The 18,562-nt window shown below is 47.7% G+C and overlaps 1 protein-coding gene across 1 annotated transcript; it reads right to left on the reverse strand.

Moving 5' to 3' along the window:
- Positions 1-60: 60 nt before the first annotated feature.
- Positions 61-6,949, reverse strand: INSL5 (insulin like 5). Its single transcript, XM_088442375.1, has 2 exons — positions 6,607-6,949; positions 61-615 (listed from the first exon to the last, which is right to left on the reverse strand). Exons 1-2 carry the CDS (start codon positions 6,782-6,784, stop codon positions 377-379), a joined length of 417 nt encoding a protein of 138 aa, XP_088298501.1. The 5' UTR covers positions 6,785-6,949; the 3' UTR covers positions 61-376.
- Positions 6,950-18,562: the final 11,613 nt, after the last annotated feature.

The raw sequence follows: 18,562 nt of genomic DNA on the forward strand, positions 1-18,562 counted from the left end.
ATCGTTACATTGCGTCAGTGCTGAATTATACATGAGTCTGCCAAATAATGTATCCAGCGAATATAATCTTTATTAGTTGTCAGTACACAGCTATAACCTGAGGCCGGGAGAATTTACAAATCAGGTTTAAGCAGTTTCATAAAACAGAAGAATTGTAACGAGAGATCTGTCTGTAGGAATATTATGTCATTAGATTAGTTATGTCAGATGGCCAGGAATTAGAATAGTTGTGTCACATGACCGGGCATTGCAAATGTAATGTCATGTGACCAGGAATTACAAATGTGATGTCACATGAGCGGGAATTGCAAATGTACTGTAATGTCACGTGACCGGGAATGCAGACTATAGACACCATAACAGTGTAATATTGCACCTAACAAAGTGAACTCAGGTCCTTTTTCTTGCATCCGGATTTACAGCAGGCTGTGGTTAGCAATTCATTCAGGTCCCGTCGCTCCTGAACAGAATTTTTCTGCGTACCCCAAAAGTCTTCCAAAGACCCCACCGGCTGCTGGTCCTCGTAGTTCTGTGAGTTGATTTTCTGCACCTGATATTCCAGTGGTCCTGTCAGATCCTCATCTGCAGTGTGCCCGGCAAAGAAGCTTTCCCTGTCTGTAGGAAATAGAGATATTGGTAAAGTCATCGTCCTAGGAAACGCGACATTCGTAGGACACATAAGGGTAGGGATGGCCGATCTGCAGACCCATATCCATCTATTGCCTGATTCAGTAAGGAACGCTATTGCGATTGCAGCTCCGTAATCGCACGCAGGTCTGCTGCGATAACATGCTAATGATTGCAATCGCAATGCCTCCCACTAACGCTATCTCACGTCCGTAATACCTTTGCAAACCTCCGTAAACATCGGTAACATCGAGTACCATCGGCCCCTCATGCAGAATTCCAGCAGCCCTGACCTTACTCTGAAATTGCTAACCTCGGCGCACGCAGTCATAATATCTCAAGCTGGGTATGGCATCGCAGTGGCTAAATTATGCATGCCCCTGTAACGGCGTTCAAATGCACTGACACGCCTGCATTTCGCCGACCACCCCCCTGTCACCACCCCCAAACGCTCACTTCCTGTCAATCACTCTGCGATGGGTCTGCATGATCGCAGTGAAGCTTTTGCGCACTGCGATGCTTGTACAGAACACAACAATCGGCCATCTGCGTGCGTAATCGCAATAGCGATCCTTACTGAACCAGGCACTTCATCCAGTAACAAAACATGAAAATAAGATCGACCTTTTCCGGGACTGATATTATTATCACGCATGGCAGTTAGAGAACGCCGAGCATGCGCACTAAAAAAAAAAAAAAAGATCACGCATGCCCAGTGAAGCAAAACACGCAGAGGAACAGGTACGGACATTGCTGCCAGCATTGTGAGTTTTGGACCGGTCCTATTTGATACATCATGCCTCCAAGATTGATTCAAAAACCGCCCTGTATCGGACATGACGATCGATCTTTCCGATAGATGTATCGTCGATGTCCATCCCCATCACTAAGGAATTATTTTCTAACCTTGTGTAAAAGAACCAAAACCTGTAACAACCAGTTCTATTCCAAGAATAATGCTATATACTGTAAATAACTATTATTGTTATTAACTTGTACTGGACTGATCAATACTTACTGCTGCTGGTTGGCCCCTGTAGAATGCAGGGTATCAGGATGGTAGGTCTACATGAAGAAGTTAGACAGTCAATAGGTTGACACCAGCAGGGTAACAGGGTTAAAAGGTCGACATTCAAATAGTCGACACAAAGAAAAGTTAATGCATGGTTTTTCATGATTGTTAGGATAGGCTAAAATAACAAAAAATGTCTATCATTTCAATGTCGACCTTTTAACCCTGTCGACCTATTGACTGTCTAACTTCTTAATGTAAACCATTCACAATCCACACCCAGAATACAAAGCCCACACATCGTGTTATACAATCCCCTCCCTTATGGCAGTATAGAGAGAACGGCGATATTTTATGGAACATAGGGCCTGATTCAGACCCACTCGCGAGCGGCTGTCCGCTCGCAAGTGGGTCGATGTTATGGACTGAGCATGCGCACGATGGAGGGAGCTCCGTCGTGCGCATGCGCCAGACGCGACGAGCGAAGGAAAGTCCTTCGCTCGTTGTGTCCGATCAAAGGGGGCGTGCTGTCAATGTTGATTGACAGCACGCCCCCTTTGGTGGGCGTGCCGGGGGCGTGCCTCCCTGACGGGGGCGTTCCCACGGGAACGCCTCCCGTCAAAAGCCGGCCCACTGACATCACTAGTGATGTCAGTGGGAGTGATTTTGGCTCTGATAGAGCCAAAATCACTCCGGAGCTTGCGGTTGAAAACCTCAACCGCAGGCTCCGGCACGCAATTTCGATGGTCGCGATGGTCACGACCATCGCGGACATCACAATGCACGCTCGTATAGCCTGTGGGTGGTGACCCACAGCTATACGAGCGTCCAGGAGGACGCTCCATTTTCATGGAGCCCTGCCCTCATACGGCTCTGAATGAGGGCCATAGTGCTAGCTTTGCTTTTGGCTCATATAGAAACTGTTACAAGGAGTAAATTAAGGAATGTAAGTGGTCTAGGGAAGGCCATTGACCAGAAATGGTTGAAAACCTTCAATAGTTTGCTGACGAATGGTGACTAGTTTTACCATCGATGGGGGACCACAGTTGTATGATGGTGGCTGGCGGCCAGTCTTCGCATGCGCAGAAGTGAACCATCAATGTCTTCTCACCAACAGAAAGAAACCATTGACCATGGGCGATAGAATCGTTGATGGACAACCCTGGGGTATCCCCATTTTGGCCAGTTATGGACGTAGGGTCTCGCAGCCAGGTAACAGGATACAGCGATGAGGCAATAATAATAGCAGGGTGGGGCAGCCTCCTGTCTGTCTCACTTCCTGGAGAGAAATCAGGAAAATCATCCTGAAATAGAAGCCTTTTACCTGTATAAACTTAGGGCCTGATTCAGAGCCGGACGCTATTTGCGGACGGTCGTTCCAAAAAAGGGGCCGGCTATTTAAATTGAGCGCTCGCTCTTTGCAGTTTGTTGACGCCTCTATGTCTGAGCGAGCGAACGAAAAATGCGCTTGCTATTTTGTAAAGACGCCCCTTTGCCGTTCGCATCACACGTCACCTCCGGTATTTATTAGATTAATCGGGTACATCGAAAGGCATCTGAACTGCTCGCAGTGCTTGTGGTAGGTTTTTCTTACCGCTATCACTGCGAGCAGTTCAGGCTAAAAGACAACCAAGTGACGTGGTCGATAACGCTCCTTTACTAATTATGCACTCCCATTAAACGCCCTTTTGACTGTTAGGCACGCCTGCGTTCGGATCTCCACTCCCCCGCTTTCAAGCACCTTCCCCTGTTACCACCCACAAACGGTACATTCTGTCAATCAAATTAGCAGCCCCTCGCTGTTATGCGAGCGCACAATTTCCGACCGCAATGACTGGTTTGCGCATGCGCATTACGACCCATACGCATGCGCCGTTGTGCGAACATCGCTTAGAGCGAACGAGCGGCCGCTTACGAGCTGCTCTGAATCAGGCCCTTAGTGCGCTGAATACTGGCTATCCCATACTGTTAGTGCACTGAATACTGGCTATCCCATATTGTTAGTGCATCGAATACCGGCTATCCCATATTGTTAGTGCACCGAATACCGGCTATCCCATATAGCTAGTGCACCGAATACCGGCTATCCCATATTGCCAGTGCACCGAATACTGGCTATCTCATATTGCCAGTGCACCGAATACCGGCTATCCCATATTGCCAGTGCACCGAATACCGGCTATCCCATATTGCCAGTGCACCGAATACCGGCTATCTCATATTGTTAGTGCACCGAATACTGGCTATCCCATATTGTTAGTGCATCGAATACTGGTATCCCATATTGTTAGTGCACCGAATACCGGCTATCCCATATTGCAAGTGCACCGAATACCGGCTATCCCATATTGCCAGTGCACCGAATACCGGCTATCCCATATTGCCAGTGCACCGAATACCGGCTATCCCATATTGCCAGTGCACCGAATACCGGCTATCCCATATTGCCAGTGCACCGAATACCGGCTATCCCATATTGCCAGTGCACCGAATACCGGCTATCCCATATCGCTAGTGCACAGAATACCGGCTATCTCATATTGTTAGTGCACCGAATACTGGCTATCCCATATTGTTAGTGCACCGAATACTGGTATCCCATATTGTTAGTGCACCGAATACTGGCATACCATATTGTTAGTGCACAGAATACTGGCTATCCCATATTGTCAGTGCACTGAATACTGGTATCCCATATTGTTAGTGCACCGAATACTGGCATACCATATTGTTAGTGCACAGAATACTGGCTATCCCATATTGTCAGTGCACCGAATACTGGCTATCCCATATTGTTAGTACACGGAATACTGGCTATCCTATAAGTATCCAATAATTTGGATTGTCTGGTAGATCGAGGTGGACAGGCTTACTTTAAGTTTTGTTTTTTTATTCATCTTTGTGCCTCATCCGTTTACTGCATAATAGAACCAGCGTTTGACTCTATTACTGGCCCCTTCCTTACCATATGCCGCTGTCTGCCTCAAGAGACTAATGCTGGCCATACACGGTGTGATTTTATGTTGGTAAGATGTGTTGTACAATTGCCCGTAAAATTCTTCCCTTGAAATTCTCCATACGATGTGGTCAAATGGTGTACGATTGATCGTTACAATCATACGATAAGATGCATACATGTGTATCACATTGTACACAATAGATCGTAATCGTACAATTTTCAGTAAGCTCTACGATCCAGTTATAGGGTCAGGGTCCCTGAGCAGCACAGAGTATATCAGGAGAAGAGTGATGTGTTAGTGAGGACAGGGCTGCATGTGACAGGGGCAGTGATATTATGTGAGGAGGGGAATGGAGGCAGCAGGACGCTACAGCCTGATAGTTATATAGTGAAAGGAGCAGTGTCCCACAGCAGCACAGAGTATATCAGGAGATGAGTGATGTGTTAGTGAAGACAGGTCTACATGTGACATGGGCAGTGACATGATGTGAGGATGGGAATGGAGGCAGCAGGAAGCCACAGACTGAGAGCTATATAGTGAAGGAGTAGGGTCCCTGAACAGCACAGAGTATATCAGGAGATGAGTGATGTGTTAGTGAGAACAGGGCTGCATGTGACAGGGGCAGTGATATTATGTGAGAAGGGGAATGGAGGCAGCAGGAAGCCACAGACTGAAAGTTATATAGTGGAAGGAGCAGGGTCCCCAGCAGCACAGAGTATATCAGGAGATGAGTGATGTGTTAGTGAGAACAGGGCTGCATGTGACGGGCAGTGACATGATGTGAGGATGGGAATGGAGGCAGCAGGAAGCCACAGACTGATAGTTATATAGTTGAAGGAGCAGGGTCCCTGAGCAGCACAGAGTATATCAGGAGAAGAGTGATGTGTTAGTGAGGACAGGGCTGCATGTGACAGGGGCAGTGATATTATGTGAGGAGGGGAATGGAGGCAGCAGAAAGTCACAGACTGATAGTTATACAGTTGAAGGAGCAGGGTCCCCAAGCAGCACAGAGTATATCAGGAGATGAGTGATGTGTTAGTGAGGACAGGGCTGCATGTGACGGGCAGTGACATGATGTGAGGAGGGGAATGGAGGCAGCAGGACGCTACAGCCTGATAGTTATATAGTGAAAGGAGCAGTGTCCCACAGCAGCACAGAGTATATCAGGAGATTAGTGATGTGTTAGTGAAGACAGGTCTACATGTGACAGGGGCAGTGACATGATGTGAGGATGGGAATGGAGGCAGCAGGAAGCCACAGACTGAGAGCTATATAGTGAAGGAGTAGGGTCCCTGAACAGCACAGAGTATATCAGGAGATGAGTGATGTGTTAGTGAGAACAGGGCTGCATGTGACAGGGGCAGTGATATTATGTGAGGAGGGGAATGGAGGCAGCAGGAAGCCACAGACTGATAGTTATATAGTTGAAGGAGCAGGGTCCCTGAGCAGCACAGAGTATATCAGCAGAAGAGTGATGTGTTAGTGAGGACAGGGCTGCATGTGACAGGGGCAGTGATATTATGTGAGGAGGGGAATGGAGGCAGCAGAAAGTCACAGACTGATAGTTATACAGTTGAAGGAGCAGGGTCCCCAAGCAGCATAGGGGTAGTGATGTAAAGCTCCTGTCACGCTGATGCAGGAAAACTCATCCCGATGTTTTCTACTGAAAGGTGCAGATCGAAATTACATGGAGATTCATTCCATTTCAATGGGCATTTCAAGATTACAACTGGGGATGGGGGGTTGTCGGGGCACTGACACCAACGCCCATGTGTCACTGTGACATTCTGCACCTACCATAGGCAGGTGCAATGTCTGATAGTGCGCCGACAATGCATCTTTGTACGCACTTCGGCAGATACGTGACGCAGCCAGTGGACGCATAAAGATGCAGCAATGGCTGCGACAAAAGCGTCCACCTCTGAATCACCCCCTGTTCATGCATCCAATGTGCTGATACTTAGCATCCTTCCCCCCTTAGCTGAGTCACTGCTGGGCTACACTTACCAGTCATGTCTTGGGGTTTGTCAGACAAAAGCCGCCTCCACCTGGATCCGCCGCAGGTGTAAATCACAGCTCTGATGAACTCTCTGCCGCAGAGCTTCACAAACTGCCCATCTCCTTCCACTCGTTCAGCTGCCACCAGGAGGACGAGCAGGACACAGCAGACAGGCAGGACCCTCATACTGCAGGAGGAAGAGCAGGTTCCCAAGTATAGGAGAAGGTGAAGAAGATGCGGCCAGTGGTGACTCCCAGACGATTTATAGTAGAGTCCTCCACAGTCTATTGGCTGGAGAAGCCTTTGCTGACAAATGTCTGTAATGCTCAGCAGAGCGTAATGAATGTAGTAATTCTCTATAATGGAGAAGGTCATTTAGGATATCCTAGGTAGTGATACAGTCGTTAAAACCGCTACTTAGCAGATTACACCAGCCTGAGAGACTTTAAAGTTCCCATCATCAGAATTGTGCAAACATTGAAATGGGAACATTTTCCTCCCTGATTGCGCAATGCACATCCTCTTACATATGTGCGCTGTTTATGTGGAAAACCTTTAAAGTAAATGACCGTCTGTAAACCGGGTGCAAATGCGGAGCTTATACTCCTGTTTTATTGACTATTTGCAAAAGAAAATAGTCCGGGTGCTGTTTTGTCAGGCATTAAAGACGTTACAGAAATATCACAAAAAACGTATTTAATAACAATTCTGCCTAATATTGTGTTGTTCATTTGTGATGGTTTTGAAGGGTGGGATCCGTAACTCCTTCTTTTTTGTGGGGAGATGTATCAAGCCTTGGAGAGAGATAAAGGGCCGTATTCAATTAGGAGCGAAAAGTCCGTTATCGGCGATAATTTATCGCCAATTACGTCATTTTCGCCATTTTCACTCATCCCCATATAGGATTTCAAAGACTCTTCGCAGGTGCGAAAAGTCTTTGTAAAAAAATGGGGATAAGTTTTCACCACTGTTTAGGTGACAAAAAAAAGTGCAGAACTGGGGATTTGGGGTGCAGAATACAAAAATAGCCTGCAGACTTTGGAATGTCCCCTTAATGTAATCTGTGTTAAAAAAAAAAAAATTCCTTAGGACACCCCAAAAAAGCTACTTTCATTTTGGGGGCAAAAAAAAATAATTGGGGGGAACAAACTAGCGAAATAGCCTCAGGGTGGTCCCCATGTATGCGGCAGGTGTTTTCTAGAATGCGGGTGGTAGCGGCAGGTGCATTTTTGAAGAATTTTTAATAAATCACTTGAGAATTAAAAATACGCTTACACCCATTTTCATGTACCCCAAATTTGATGGGACGAGTTATTCCCCCCCCCCCCAAAAAAAAAGATAAATGCTATACTTCACCACTTCTTCACAGGCGCATTTATGCACCTGCCGCGGCTGTTTAAAAGCCCTGATTACCTTCAGCAGGCCAAATCGGGGGTACCCATAGTGATCCCCCATATCAGATCATCTTTTGGGGGGTGACAGGATAATTTCCCCTAAATTGACAGGACTTTACGAGACCAACCTTTCCGCCTGGTCCCGTTTTCGCCGGATTCTAATTGAATACGGGGATAAGCGGGCACGCGCCCGATACTTTATCCCTGCAAAAAACGGCGATGATGGCAAAAAGTCCGATCTTGGACTTTTCGCCTCAAATTGAATATGACCCAAAGTGGCGTAGTTGCCCAAAGTCTCCAATCAGCTTCTGTCATTTATCTAACACAGGGCCTGTTTCACTACCGATCGCAACTGCGATTGCAATAGCGATTACACACGCAGTCTCACTGCGATAGTATGCTAATCCATTGCGATCGCTATGCCGTTGCAGCACTACATAAGGACGCCCACTTTACCTTACACACTTCCGTAATCCTCAGCAACACTGCGGAACCATGAGTAACAGTGAGTACCATCGCAGCCTCACGCACACTTGCACAAGCTCTGACCTCACTCAGGAATTGCTAACCTCATCGCACACAGTGAGAGCTTAGGCTGCGTAGGGAATCGCAGTGGATAATTTATGCACGCCCATGCATTGGCGTTCGAACGCACTGGCACGCCTGCGTTTGGCCGACCACCCCACCTTCACCACCCACAAACGGTACTTCCTGTCAATCACTCTGCGCTGGGTCTGCCTAGTCACTACAATCACAGTCCCGATCGGCTGTAATCGTAGTTGCGGTCGGTAGAGAATCAGGCCCACAGTCTATGAAATTAAAGATAGAAGCTGATTGGTGGCTTTGGGCAATTCAAGGCTTGATACGCGCCACCTTGTGCGGGAGATTTATCAAAGCTTGAGGAGAAATAAAGTAGCAACCAATTAGCTTGTGACTATGATTTTACAGGCTGCTTTTGAAAAATGACAGGAGCTGATTAGTTGGTACTTTATCTCTCTCCATGACTTGATCCTGCTCCTCTGGTAACACATTCTTACACTGATGACATCCAACAAGACTGAAACAGGCTACCTTCAATTGAATTTGTGGGATCTTCATCTTTGGCTGTGATAGCATGCCAGTCATTCTGGATCATACTTGCCTACCTTTTTTTCTCCCGGGGAGGAGAAGCAGGTGGGTTGCAAAGGGGGCGGGGCCTGATGGTTTGAGTCATTAAGCCCCGCCCCCTTTGCAGTAAATTGCCGCGATGGGTGTCAATTTAAATAGAGGGCAGGGGTAAATGACGCTATTCATGAAGATACGCGTCATTAAGTCCCGCTCCCTACACGGGGACCCGCGGTTGCCAACGGAAATTGTCCCCATTCTGCCCACTTCACTAGGAAGTGGGCAAAATGCGGGAAAAGTGCCTGCCCTTCCGGGGGTGCGGGGGGTTACCCATAAAATCGTGAGCCTCCCGCGAATTCCGGGAGCGTAGGCATGTATGTTCTGGGTTTAGTTGTTGGCTGATAGATAGATCTGCACATCAGCCCTTATTTGGACCTAAGAATTAGCCCCATATTCCTTGTGTGAGAAATAGGGGAGATGTAGCTGTCATTTATCTAACACATTCTATTCAATAATAGCTAGAAGCTGATTGGTTGCTAAGGGTGACTTCTCTACTTGTCCTGTTAATAAGGTTTGATACATCTCCCCCTTATTGCTTTACTCTTTGGTGCTGAGACTGATTTATGAGTTTCTTTTCCCAAAACACAACAGAGGGGCCGCTAATTATCCCCCCTGCCCCCCGTACTGATTTGCATAGCATGCCGCTGGCACGGGCGAACCGGATGGGTGGAAAAAAATATGTAAAGAATCAAATATGGGGACAAACATTGAATATTTTATACTTCTAGGCTAGAAGATGTTAATGATTAGTAATATGAGCGCTAGAAGGAAAATTCACCAACAGGTTTCATACTTAAATACGAGCACAGATTGTGGATGTCTCTTGCGTCTGAGGAAGATGGCACTACTCCGAAACGCGTCGCAGGGCGCATGCTTGGATACAGGTCATCTGTCTTCTACGTGAGTCAGGACTAAATTATGTCTCAACGTTCTCAATTCTGCATCCAGTACAGGGGGCAAGTTACCCACAGAGGCAAGGGGCTGCCAAATGTTCTGCTGGATTTAGCACAATGGTCAGAGTATGATGCATTATGATCTTAAAAATAAATCAACAAAACCTTCCTGCATTTGATCTATTATGGCTTTAGTTCACGTTTTATGATGGCGCCAATCCCTCCATTTCCGATTCTGCAACAGATTCAAACGTGGCGCTGATTCTTGTATCTATTTGGGATGCAGTAGAAGGAATTAAAGTTCTAGCACTTGATAATAAAAAAGCATTTACTGAACTATACTGGACAATAAAATTTTGGGTAGCGCTGACTTTGTAACACCTTAAATATATATAATATAAATATATATATTTGTTTTAATACAAAACGCAGCTTCTAAAAATTATTCTGCTGTAAAACCCGTGTATCTAAACATAACCAAGCTTCATGCAACATATGTGATTATTACCATTTATCAAAATTAATTAAAAATAATCTTAGAAATTAAGATACTTCCGCAGACCGGGCCAGGGGTGGGATGGGCCACAGGCCAGGGGGCAGGAGGTTGCTACATTCTTAGGCATTTGAGGCCACCAGCAGGGATGCTCTGCATGCCTATATCTGATGGGTGGGAGGCAGGCAGAGAATATTCCCCGGCCACTCTAATTGTGCCACCTCGGGCCGGCTGGTCAACATTCTATGCTTGCCTCTTTACCACCAGTCACATCCAGTACATGCAGCGTGTGTGGACTGGTCACAGGTGTGTACAGCAGTTAGTGCACACTGTATTTTTCACACACAGTCACAGCCAGGAAAGTGGCTGCCAGTGATCTGATTGTGATTAGTGGATGGCCAGTACCCTCCACCAGTCATGAGTGTATCAAAACACTGACTGATGAATGGCTGGATCGTTCAGCCACAGCCCCTTGTTTATTACATCACCCTTATGGGAGTGTGCGCCCTTCTATGCCAATTATCCATCTGTCTGCATGTGGAAGGCCGGGCTGCCCACTGGTTTTCCGTCACCATCAGTATCAGGACTTACATCTATTCCATCCATCAGGAAAAGGCGGCCCATCTCAGTCCATGCGCTGAAAACCAGCATAGAAGTCAGCCTACGGGCCCACGACACTCCCAAGGCTCTTCCGGGAGACGGATCTGCACAGCGACCGCCCAGAAACGCCCTTTTCACACAAAAGAGTGAGATCCTCAAAGGATGGATCAATCTGTCCTCACTTTGTCTGTGCAGTGTGCGTCTGCTATCTGTGGCGCATGCGCCATTTGTAGATATCCGTGAGATCCGTCCGCACTCGGAACCTGACCAGTGGCGTAACTAAGGGGGGTCGAGCAGGGCGTGTGCCCTGGGCGCCGTATGACCGGTGGCGTGGGGGGAGGGGGCACCGCCGGCCACGGTACCGGCCTGCCCTAGTTAGACAGTGTAGCGCTGATCGAGCCCCTTCCCTCCCCCTGAGTGCTTACCCAATAGCGCCAGGAGGCGGGCTCAGGCTGTGCAGTTTGTGTGTGCAGCGATGTGTATGTTAACTAGCAGCCAATGAGAGTCAGACAGACTCTCATTGACTGCTGCAGCGCCCTCTGCAAGAGCCGGGCTGGAGCTCACTCATGAGCTCCACCTTCCGTCTCTTGCAGTGGATAATGGTAGAGATGTCATGACGTCTCTCCCATAATGCAGGGCGCGCCAGCCCGGGAGGACTGACGTGCGGCGGCGGGAGCAGTGGCCAGAGCCAGAGGGTGGATTAAGATAAGTGTATTTTTTTTTCTTTTACCTGTGAGTCTGCACTACGAGGGGGGGGCACGATTACTGGGGGGGACCTCTATGGGGGGGGCACTGCATCGGGAGGGGGAACCTCTACTGGGGACTACTACTGTGGGGGAAACTACTACTGGGGCACTATATGAGGGGCTTACTACTAGGGGCACAAGGGAAACTACAACAGGGAACACTATATAAGGGGCTTACTACTAGGGGACCACTGCTGGGAGCACTAAATAGGGAGGACCACTACAGGGGGCAATGTATAAGGACACTGGAAGGGGGGATCACTACTGAGGGCCTGCATGAGGGGGACCTCTACTGGGGGCACTATATAAGGGGCTTACTACTAGGGGCACAGGGGGCACTGCACTGGAGGGACCACTACTGGGGGTACTAAATAGGGAGGACCACGACAGGGGGCACTGGTTAGGGGGGATCACTGCTTGGGGCCTTCATAAGGGGGACCACTACTGGGGGCACTGCATAAGGGGGTACCACTACTGGGGGCACTATATAAAGGGCACTGCATAAGGGGGTACCACTACTGGGGGCACTGCTTTGGAGGGACTGCTACTAGGGGCACTATATAAGAGGGACCACTACTGGGGACACTGAATAAGGTGAACTGAGGGGCTGCATAAGGGGGACCACTACTGGGGGCATTGCATACTGGGGGTACTGTATAAGGGGAACTAATGGGGGGCTGCATAAGGAGGACCACTGCTGGAGGTACTGTATAAGGGGCACTACTATGGGCCTGCATAAGAGGGATCACACCAGGACTTTGCATACTGGGGGTACTGCATAAGGGGCACTTCTGGGGTTAAGGTGCATATGGAAAGGAATGCTCAGAGTGACGATAAAGGGGTGTGTCATGTTGACACGCTCCATTTTTAAGTGACCACACCCATTTTTTTGCCGCGCGCACATGAGGGGGGGGGGGGGCTCCATTTTTTTTATTTGCCCCGGGCTTCAAATACCCTAGTTACGTCACTGCACCTGACTCAGAATCAGGCCTGTAATGTTATGGCAGTGTTAGTAAATAGATAAGAAAACAACATACAGTCAGGTCCCTACATATTGGGACATTGACAGAATTTTCATATTTTGGCCTCTATTCACCACCACAATGGTTTTGAAATGAAACAAACAAGATGTGATTTAACTGCAGACTTTCAGATTTAATTTGAGGGTGATTACATCCAAATCAGGTGAACGGTGTAGGAATTACAACAGTTTCTATATGTGCCTCCCACTTTTTAAGGGGCCAAAAGTAATGGGACAAACGAAACAATCCTAAATCTAACTTTCACTTTTTAATACTTTGTTGCAAATCCTTTGCAGGCAATTACAGCCTGAAGTCTGGAACGCATAGACATCACCAGACGCTGGGTTTCATCCCTGGTGATGCTCTGCCAGGCCTCTACTGCAAATGTCTTCAGTTCCTGCTTGTTCTTGGGGCATTTTCCCTTCAGTTTTGTCTTCATCAAGTGAAATGCATGCTCAATCAGATTCAGGTCAGGGGATTGAGTTGGCCATTGCATAACATTCCACTTTTTAGCCTTAAAAAACTCTTTGGTTGCTTTTGCAGTATGCTTCGGGTCATTGTCCATCTGCACTGTGAAGCGCCGTCCAATGAGTTCTGAAGCATTTGACTGAATATGAGCATATAATATTGCCCAAAACACTTCAGAATTCATTCTGCTGCTTTTGTCAGTAGTCACATCATCAATAAATACAAGGAACCAGTTCCATTGGCAGCCATACATGCCCATGCCATGACACTACCACCACCATGCTTCACTGATGAGGTGGTATGTTTTGGATCATGAGCAGTTCCTTTCCTTCTCCATACTCTTCTCTTCCCATCACTCTGGTACAAGTTGATCTTTGTCTCATCTGTCCATAGGATGTTATTCCAGAACTGTAATGGCTTTTTTAGATGTTGTTTGGTAAACTCTAATCTGGTCTTCCTGTTTTTGAGGTTTACCAATGGTTTACATCTTGTGGTGAACCCTCTATATTCACTCTTGTGAAGTCTTCTCTTGATTGTTGACTTTGACACATATACACCTACCTCCTGGAGAGTGTTCTTGATTTGGCCAACTGTTGTGAAGAGGTTTTTCTTCACCAGGGAAATAATTCTTCTGTCATCCACCACAGTTGTTTTCTGTGGTCTTCCGGGTCTTTTGGTGTTGCTGAGCTCTCTGGTGCGTTCTTTCTTTTTAAGAATGTTCCAAACAGTTGATTTGGCCACACCTAGTGTTTTTGCTATCTCTCTGATGGGTTTGTTTTGATTTTTTAGCCTAATGATGGCTTTGGATCTCATATTGAGAGTCGACAGCAACTGATTCCAAATGCAAATGTCACACTTAGAATCAACTTCAGACCTTTTACCTGCTTAATTGATAATGAAATAATGAGGGAATAGCCCACACCTGTCCATGAAATAGCTTTTGAGTTGATAGTTCCATTACTTTTGGTCCCTTAAAAAGTGGGAGGCACATATAGCAGGGCCGAAACTAGGATATCTGTCACCCGGTGCAAGATAGCAATTTTGCGCCCCCTCCCTTCCCTGGATTTTGTCCTTGCTCCTCCATAAGGCAGTGCACTAGTCAAACGTTCCTGGTATAGTGACTTACATTATGCCACACACTGTAATGCCTATAACAAAAGTGCCACTTACATATTTGCTCAACACCATTTTATGCCCCACAGTAAGGCTTCTAATTACTTTAAAATTACCTGCTCGTTGTCAGGGATTTCATGCTCGTTGCCAGGGGGTTTAGTGCTCATTCCTATGGGGTTTATTTTCGTTGCCATGGGGTTTATGCTCGTTGACAGGGGGTTTCACAGGAGAAGATGCAGCTTTCAGCATCTTCTCCCAGCACTTGTGCTGGCCTAACAGACACTAGAGGTCCAGTAGGTCCTCTAGTGTCTGTCTCCTCCTTGGCGGCGGCCATTTTTGGATGACCGTTTTCAGCAGAGTCCATGCGTACGGCTAGTCCACATGGAATCTGCTGAAAATGGCCAACCAAAAATGGCCACCACCAAGGAGGAGACAGACACTAGATTTCCAGTAAGGACCTCTAGCATCTGTCTCCATAGGCGGCGGCCATTTTTGGATGGCCGTTTTCTGAATCTGCAGCCCCCAAGCCACCGTGAGTCAGCCTTTTTTCACCCCCCCCCCCCCCCCCCCAGTTGCGGCCCTGCATATAGAAACCGTTGTAATTCCTACACCGTTCACCTGATTTGGATGTAATTACCCTCAAATTAAATCTGAAAGTCTGCAGGTAAATCACATCTTGTTTGTTTCATTTCAAAGCCATTGTGGTGGTGACTAGAGGCCAAAATATGACAATTCTGTCACTGTCCCAATATTTATGCCCCTGACTGTATTGTTGTTTTCTCTGCAGCTCAGCTTTTTTTATATTATGTCTTTTTGAATCTATTATTTACCGTCTCAAAAAATAAAATAAAGAAGTTAATATTTGTGGGTAGAGTCTGCCCGTTGCCTGGGCGTTCCAGTCTGCCCGTTGCCTGGGCGTTCCAGTCTGCCAATTGCCTGGGGGCGCTTTGTTCTGCCCTTTGCCTGGGCGCTTCAGTCTGCCCTTTGCCTGGGCGCTTCAGTCTGCCCGTTGCCTGGGCGCTTCAGTCTGCCCTTTGCCTGGGCGCTTCAGTCTGCCCGTTGCCTGGGCGCATCAGTCTGCCCGTTGCCTGGGCGCTTCAGTCTGCCCTTTGCCTGGGCGCTTCAGTCTGCCCTTTGCCTGGGCGCTTCAGTCTGCCCGTTGCCTGGGCGCTTCAGTCTGCCCGTTGCCTGGGCGCTTCAGTCTGCCCGTTGCCTGGGCGCTTCAGTCTGCCCGTTGCCTGGGCGCTTCAGTCTGCCCGTTGCCTGGGCGCTTCAGTCTGCCCGTTGCCTGGGCGCTTCAGTCTGCCCGTTGCCTGGGTGCTTCAGTCTGCCCGTTGCCTGGGCGCTGCGGCTGCCTCTCTTGGGCTTAAGAAGCAGGTTGTCTTTAGGTGACACTTGGAACGTGATTCTGAGTCGGATGCAGAAGTGCACATAGCAGCGTCCATTGGTGGGCGCCCATCTACGACTCTATGCAGATGCTGCTACAAACATCTTCCCTGGTGTACATCCACAAGGCTGAATGCGCCAGTGCACACGGTTATACCACCTGGTGTGTCCTTAGACACCACCATCGGTCACACCACCAAAACTTGCACCAGCCCTATAGCCGGTGCAGTGCCTCCGTCTGACCACGGCCCCCTACGCCTGCGCGACTGGGAACGAAGATGCTTGCACTGACACGCCCACTGAACGGACCATTTTTGCGTCCACTACTAGACACCGCCCAGGAACGCCCATCACTCCTGATACCGTCTGTCCCAATCGCAACAGCGCCTCTGTGCGTACGCTCTGTGTAACGCATGCGCCATAGGGGGTTTTCAGAACTTTTAGAACATGCGCAGGTGCAAATAATCTCTCGGCTACGTGAATATCAGTGTTGTGAGCTTGGAGAGAGATAAAGTGGACGGAGATAAAGTACAACCAATCAGCTCCTGTAATTTTTCAAACACAGCCTGCAAAGGGATGGTTAGGAGCTGATTGATTGGTAAAGTACCAATCTCCAAGCTTTGATAAGTCTCCTTTGTTGGCAGTAGGGAGGATCCAGCAGTGTGCCACATCGGGGTCTGCCCATGATATCTGGGAGCCTGGACCACATCTGGCATCACACACATCCTCCTGTTCCGGGGAAGTGTTGTCCTTTCGGTGACAGCTGTATGTTCTCATGCACATTACCTGTCATAAAGGGATTAGCAGATTTACGGCTCTCGCAGATAACAGATCTTATCAGGTATAAAATCACCGTGTACGAAGCGCATTGAGATAACATTTGGCTTTTCCAGGTAAACTTTACAGGCTACAAATCCAGAATCAAATGTACTAAACCACAGGTGCCTGGCCAGTTATTGTTCTATTACTATGTGTGGTTGTTTTTTATTTTTTTACTTTTTTTTTTAGAAATGAAACATTTTTTATTATTTCCAATTTATTCATTTTTGTATTTTGTCATTTCACAGAAATTATTTGTTTGTATTCTAATAACGTATATTATATTTGTCATTAGTTTTATGTTTATAGGCTGAAGATCTGATCTAGAAAATAAATATTGGGCGAGAGACCGGCCCCCCTCGCTGGGTGAATGATTTTGTTTCTTAAAAGGATGACTCCCGTCACTGTCAGTATAGTATTTAGCCCCGATATCCCACTTTCCCGATTCTGAGATTTCCGTAATGCCGATATCTACGCAGACAAAGCGATTGTTAGTCATTGCACATGTCCGAATGCTGCATTGTTGCAGGCGCAGCTGTTGTATTGCGATTACGCTCGTACAGAGGATTCACTCGCAAAGAGAGTGACAGGTAGTCAGCATTTGGGGAGGTACCAGAAAGGGGGGGTTAGAATAAATTCAGGCACGTCTGATCATGTAGACGCCATTTTATGGGCGCGCATAAATTAATCATTGCGATCTCCTTTGCAGCATGAGAGCTCTCTGCGTGTCAGGAGAGCTGCAGTGTTTGAACAGGTCAGACTTGCTCTATATGCTGTGTGACTGTCCGATGTGCGTCGATAGTACCAATGTTTACACTGTTGTACGTTGTTGGGCGGATATGATAAGGCAGCAGTGGGCGTCCCTATGCTCGGGTAAGCTTTTGGAGACATTAGCATATTTTCGCTATTGCGATACTTAATGAGTCTCAACTGCGATTGCATAGCATAAATCTCGTAATTAGGCCCAATGTGCCCCCCACCCCTAAAAACATTGCCACTCTGCCACAAGGAGTAGCATACGTAGGGATCAGGGCGCCCCTGGCAAAGTGTAGAGCTAACTCAGTCTTAACAATCATGCACAAAGGGCCACAACATTATGGAGGCTCTGTGACAAGAGCCCAGAGCCAGGAACTTGGACCAAAAAGCAAGGCTGGGGTATTTGCAGAGAGCCTTCCCCGGGATCGGGTGGCCATGGGTGCTCGAGCCATCCTGGCTAATCTGCAGTTATGGCCCTGGTCAGGGCCGTAGCTAGGGTAGTGCGGCCGGTGCCATCGCACAGGGCACCAGAGGTCAGGGGACGCTGTTTGGTCCTGTCAAATTTCTGTTTATCATCATTCTTGCTTGTAGCTTCCTCTTATATCATCCCCAGCATCTCCTGGCCTCCCCTATCTCTTTCCTGGCCCTTCCCCATGAAGCCATGGCCCTTTTTTGGGTGCATTATGTCCCTTTGAAAAATGAGGGGGGCACCAACGCTCTTTCTGGCACAGGGCACCAAAATGTCTAGTTACGGCTCTGGCCCTGGTCACAAGCAGCAAAGGTAGATGCTGTGCAGAGTGGCAGTGAGCACAACACTGCTCCCAAAAGTTAGGATAAAGCTGGGTACACACGTAAAGATTTTCTGTCCAACCATCCAACTAGTTGATAAGTTGGAATGAAAATCTGGTAACGTCTGGGAGTAACCGATGATCAGCAATTTGCTCCTAAATGCCAGAAAATGGTCGGTCAGACAAGTTTGTTAAATGTTTGATCTAAACAATTTGTTCAAACAACAGTTTTTGTCCATTTTCCAGCATTTGGGAGCAAATTGCTGATTGTCATAACACAGTCAGTGGGCTGGTTCTGTCAGTCATTCAATGCTATTGTGTG

Source organism: Taudactylus pleione, unplaced genomic scaffold (genome assembly GCF_031769625.1).
Source record: "Taudactylus pleione unplaced genomic scaffold, aTauple2 ptg000310l, whole genome shotgun sequence".
NCBI lineage: Eukaryota > Metazoa > Chordata > Amphibia > Anura > Myobatrachidae > Taudactylus > Taudactylus pleione.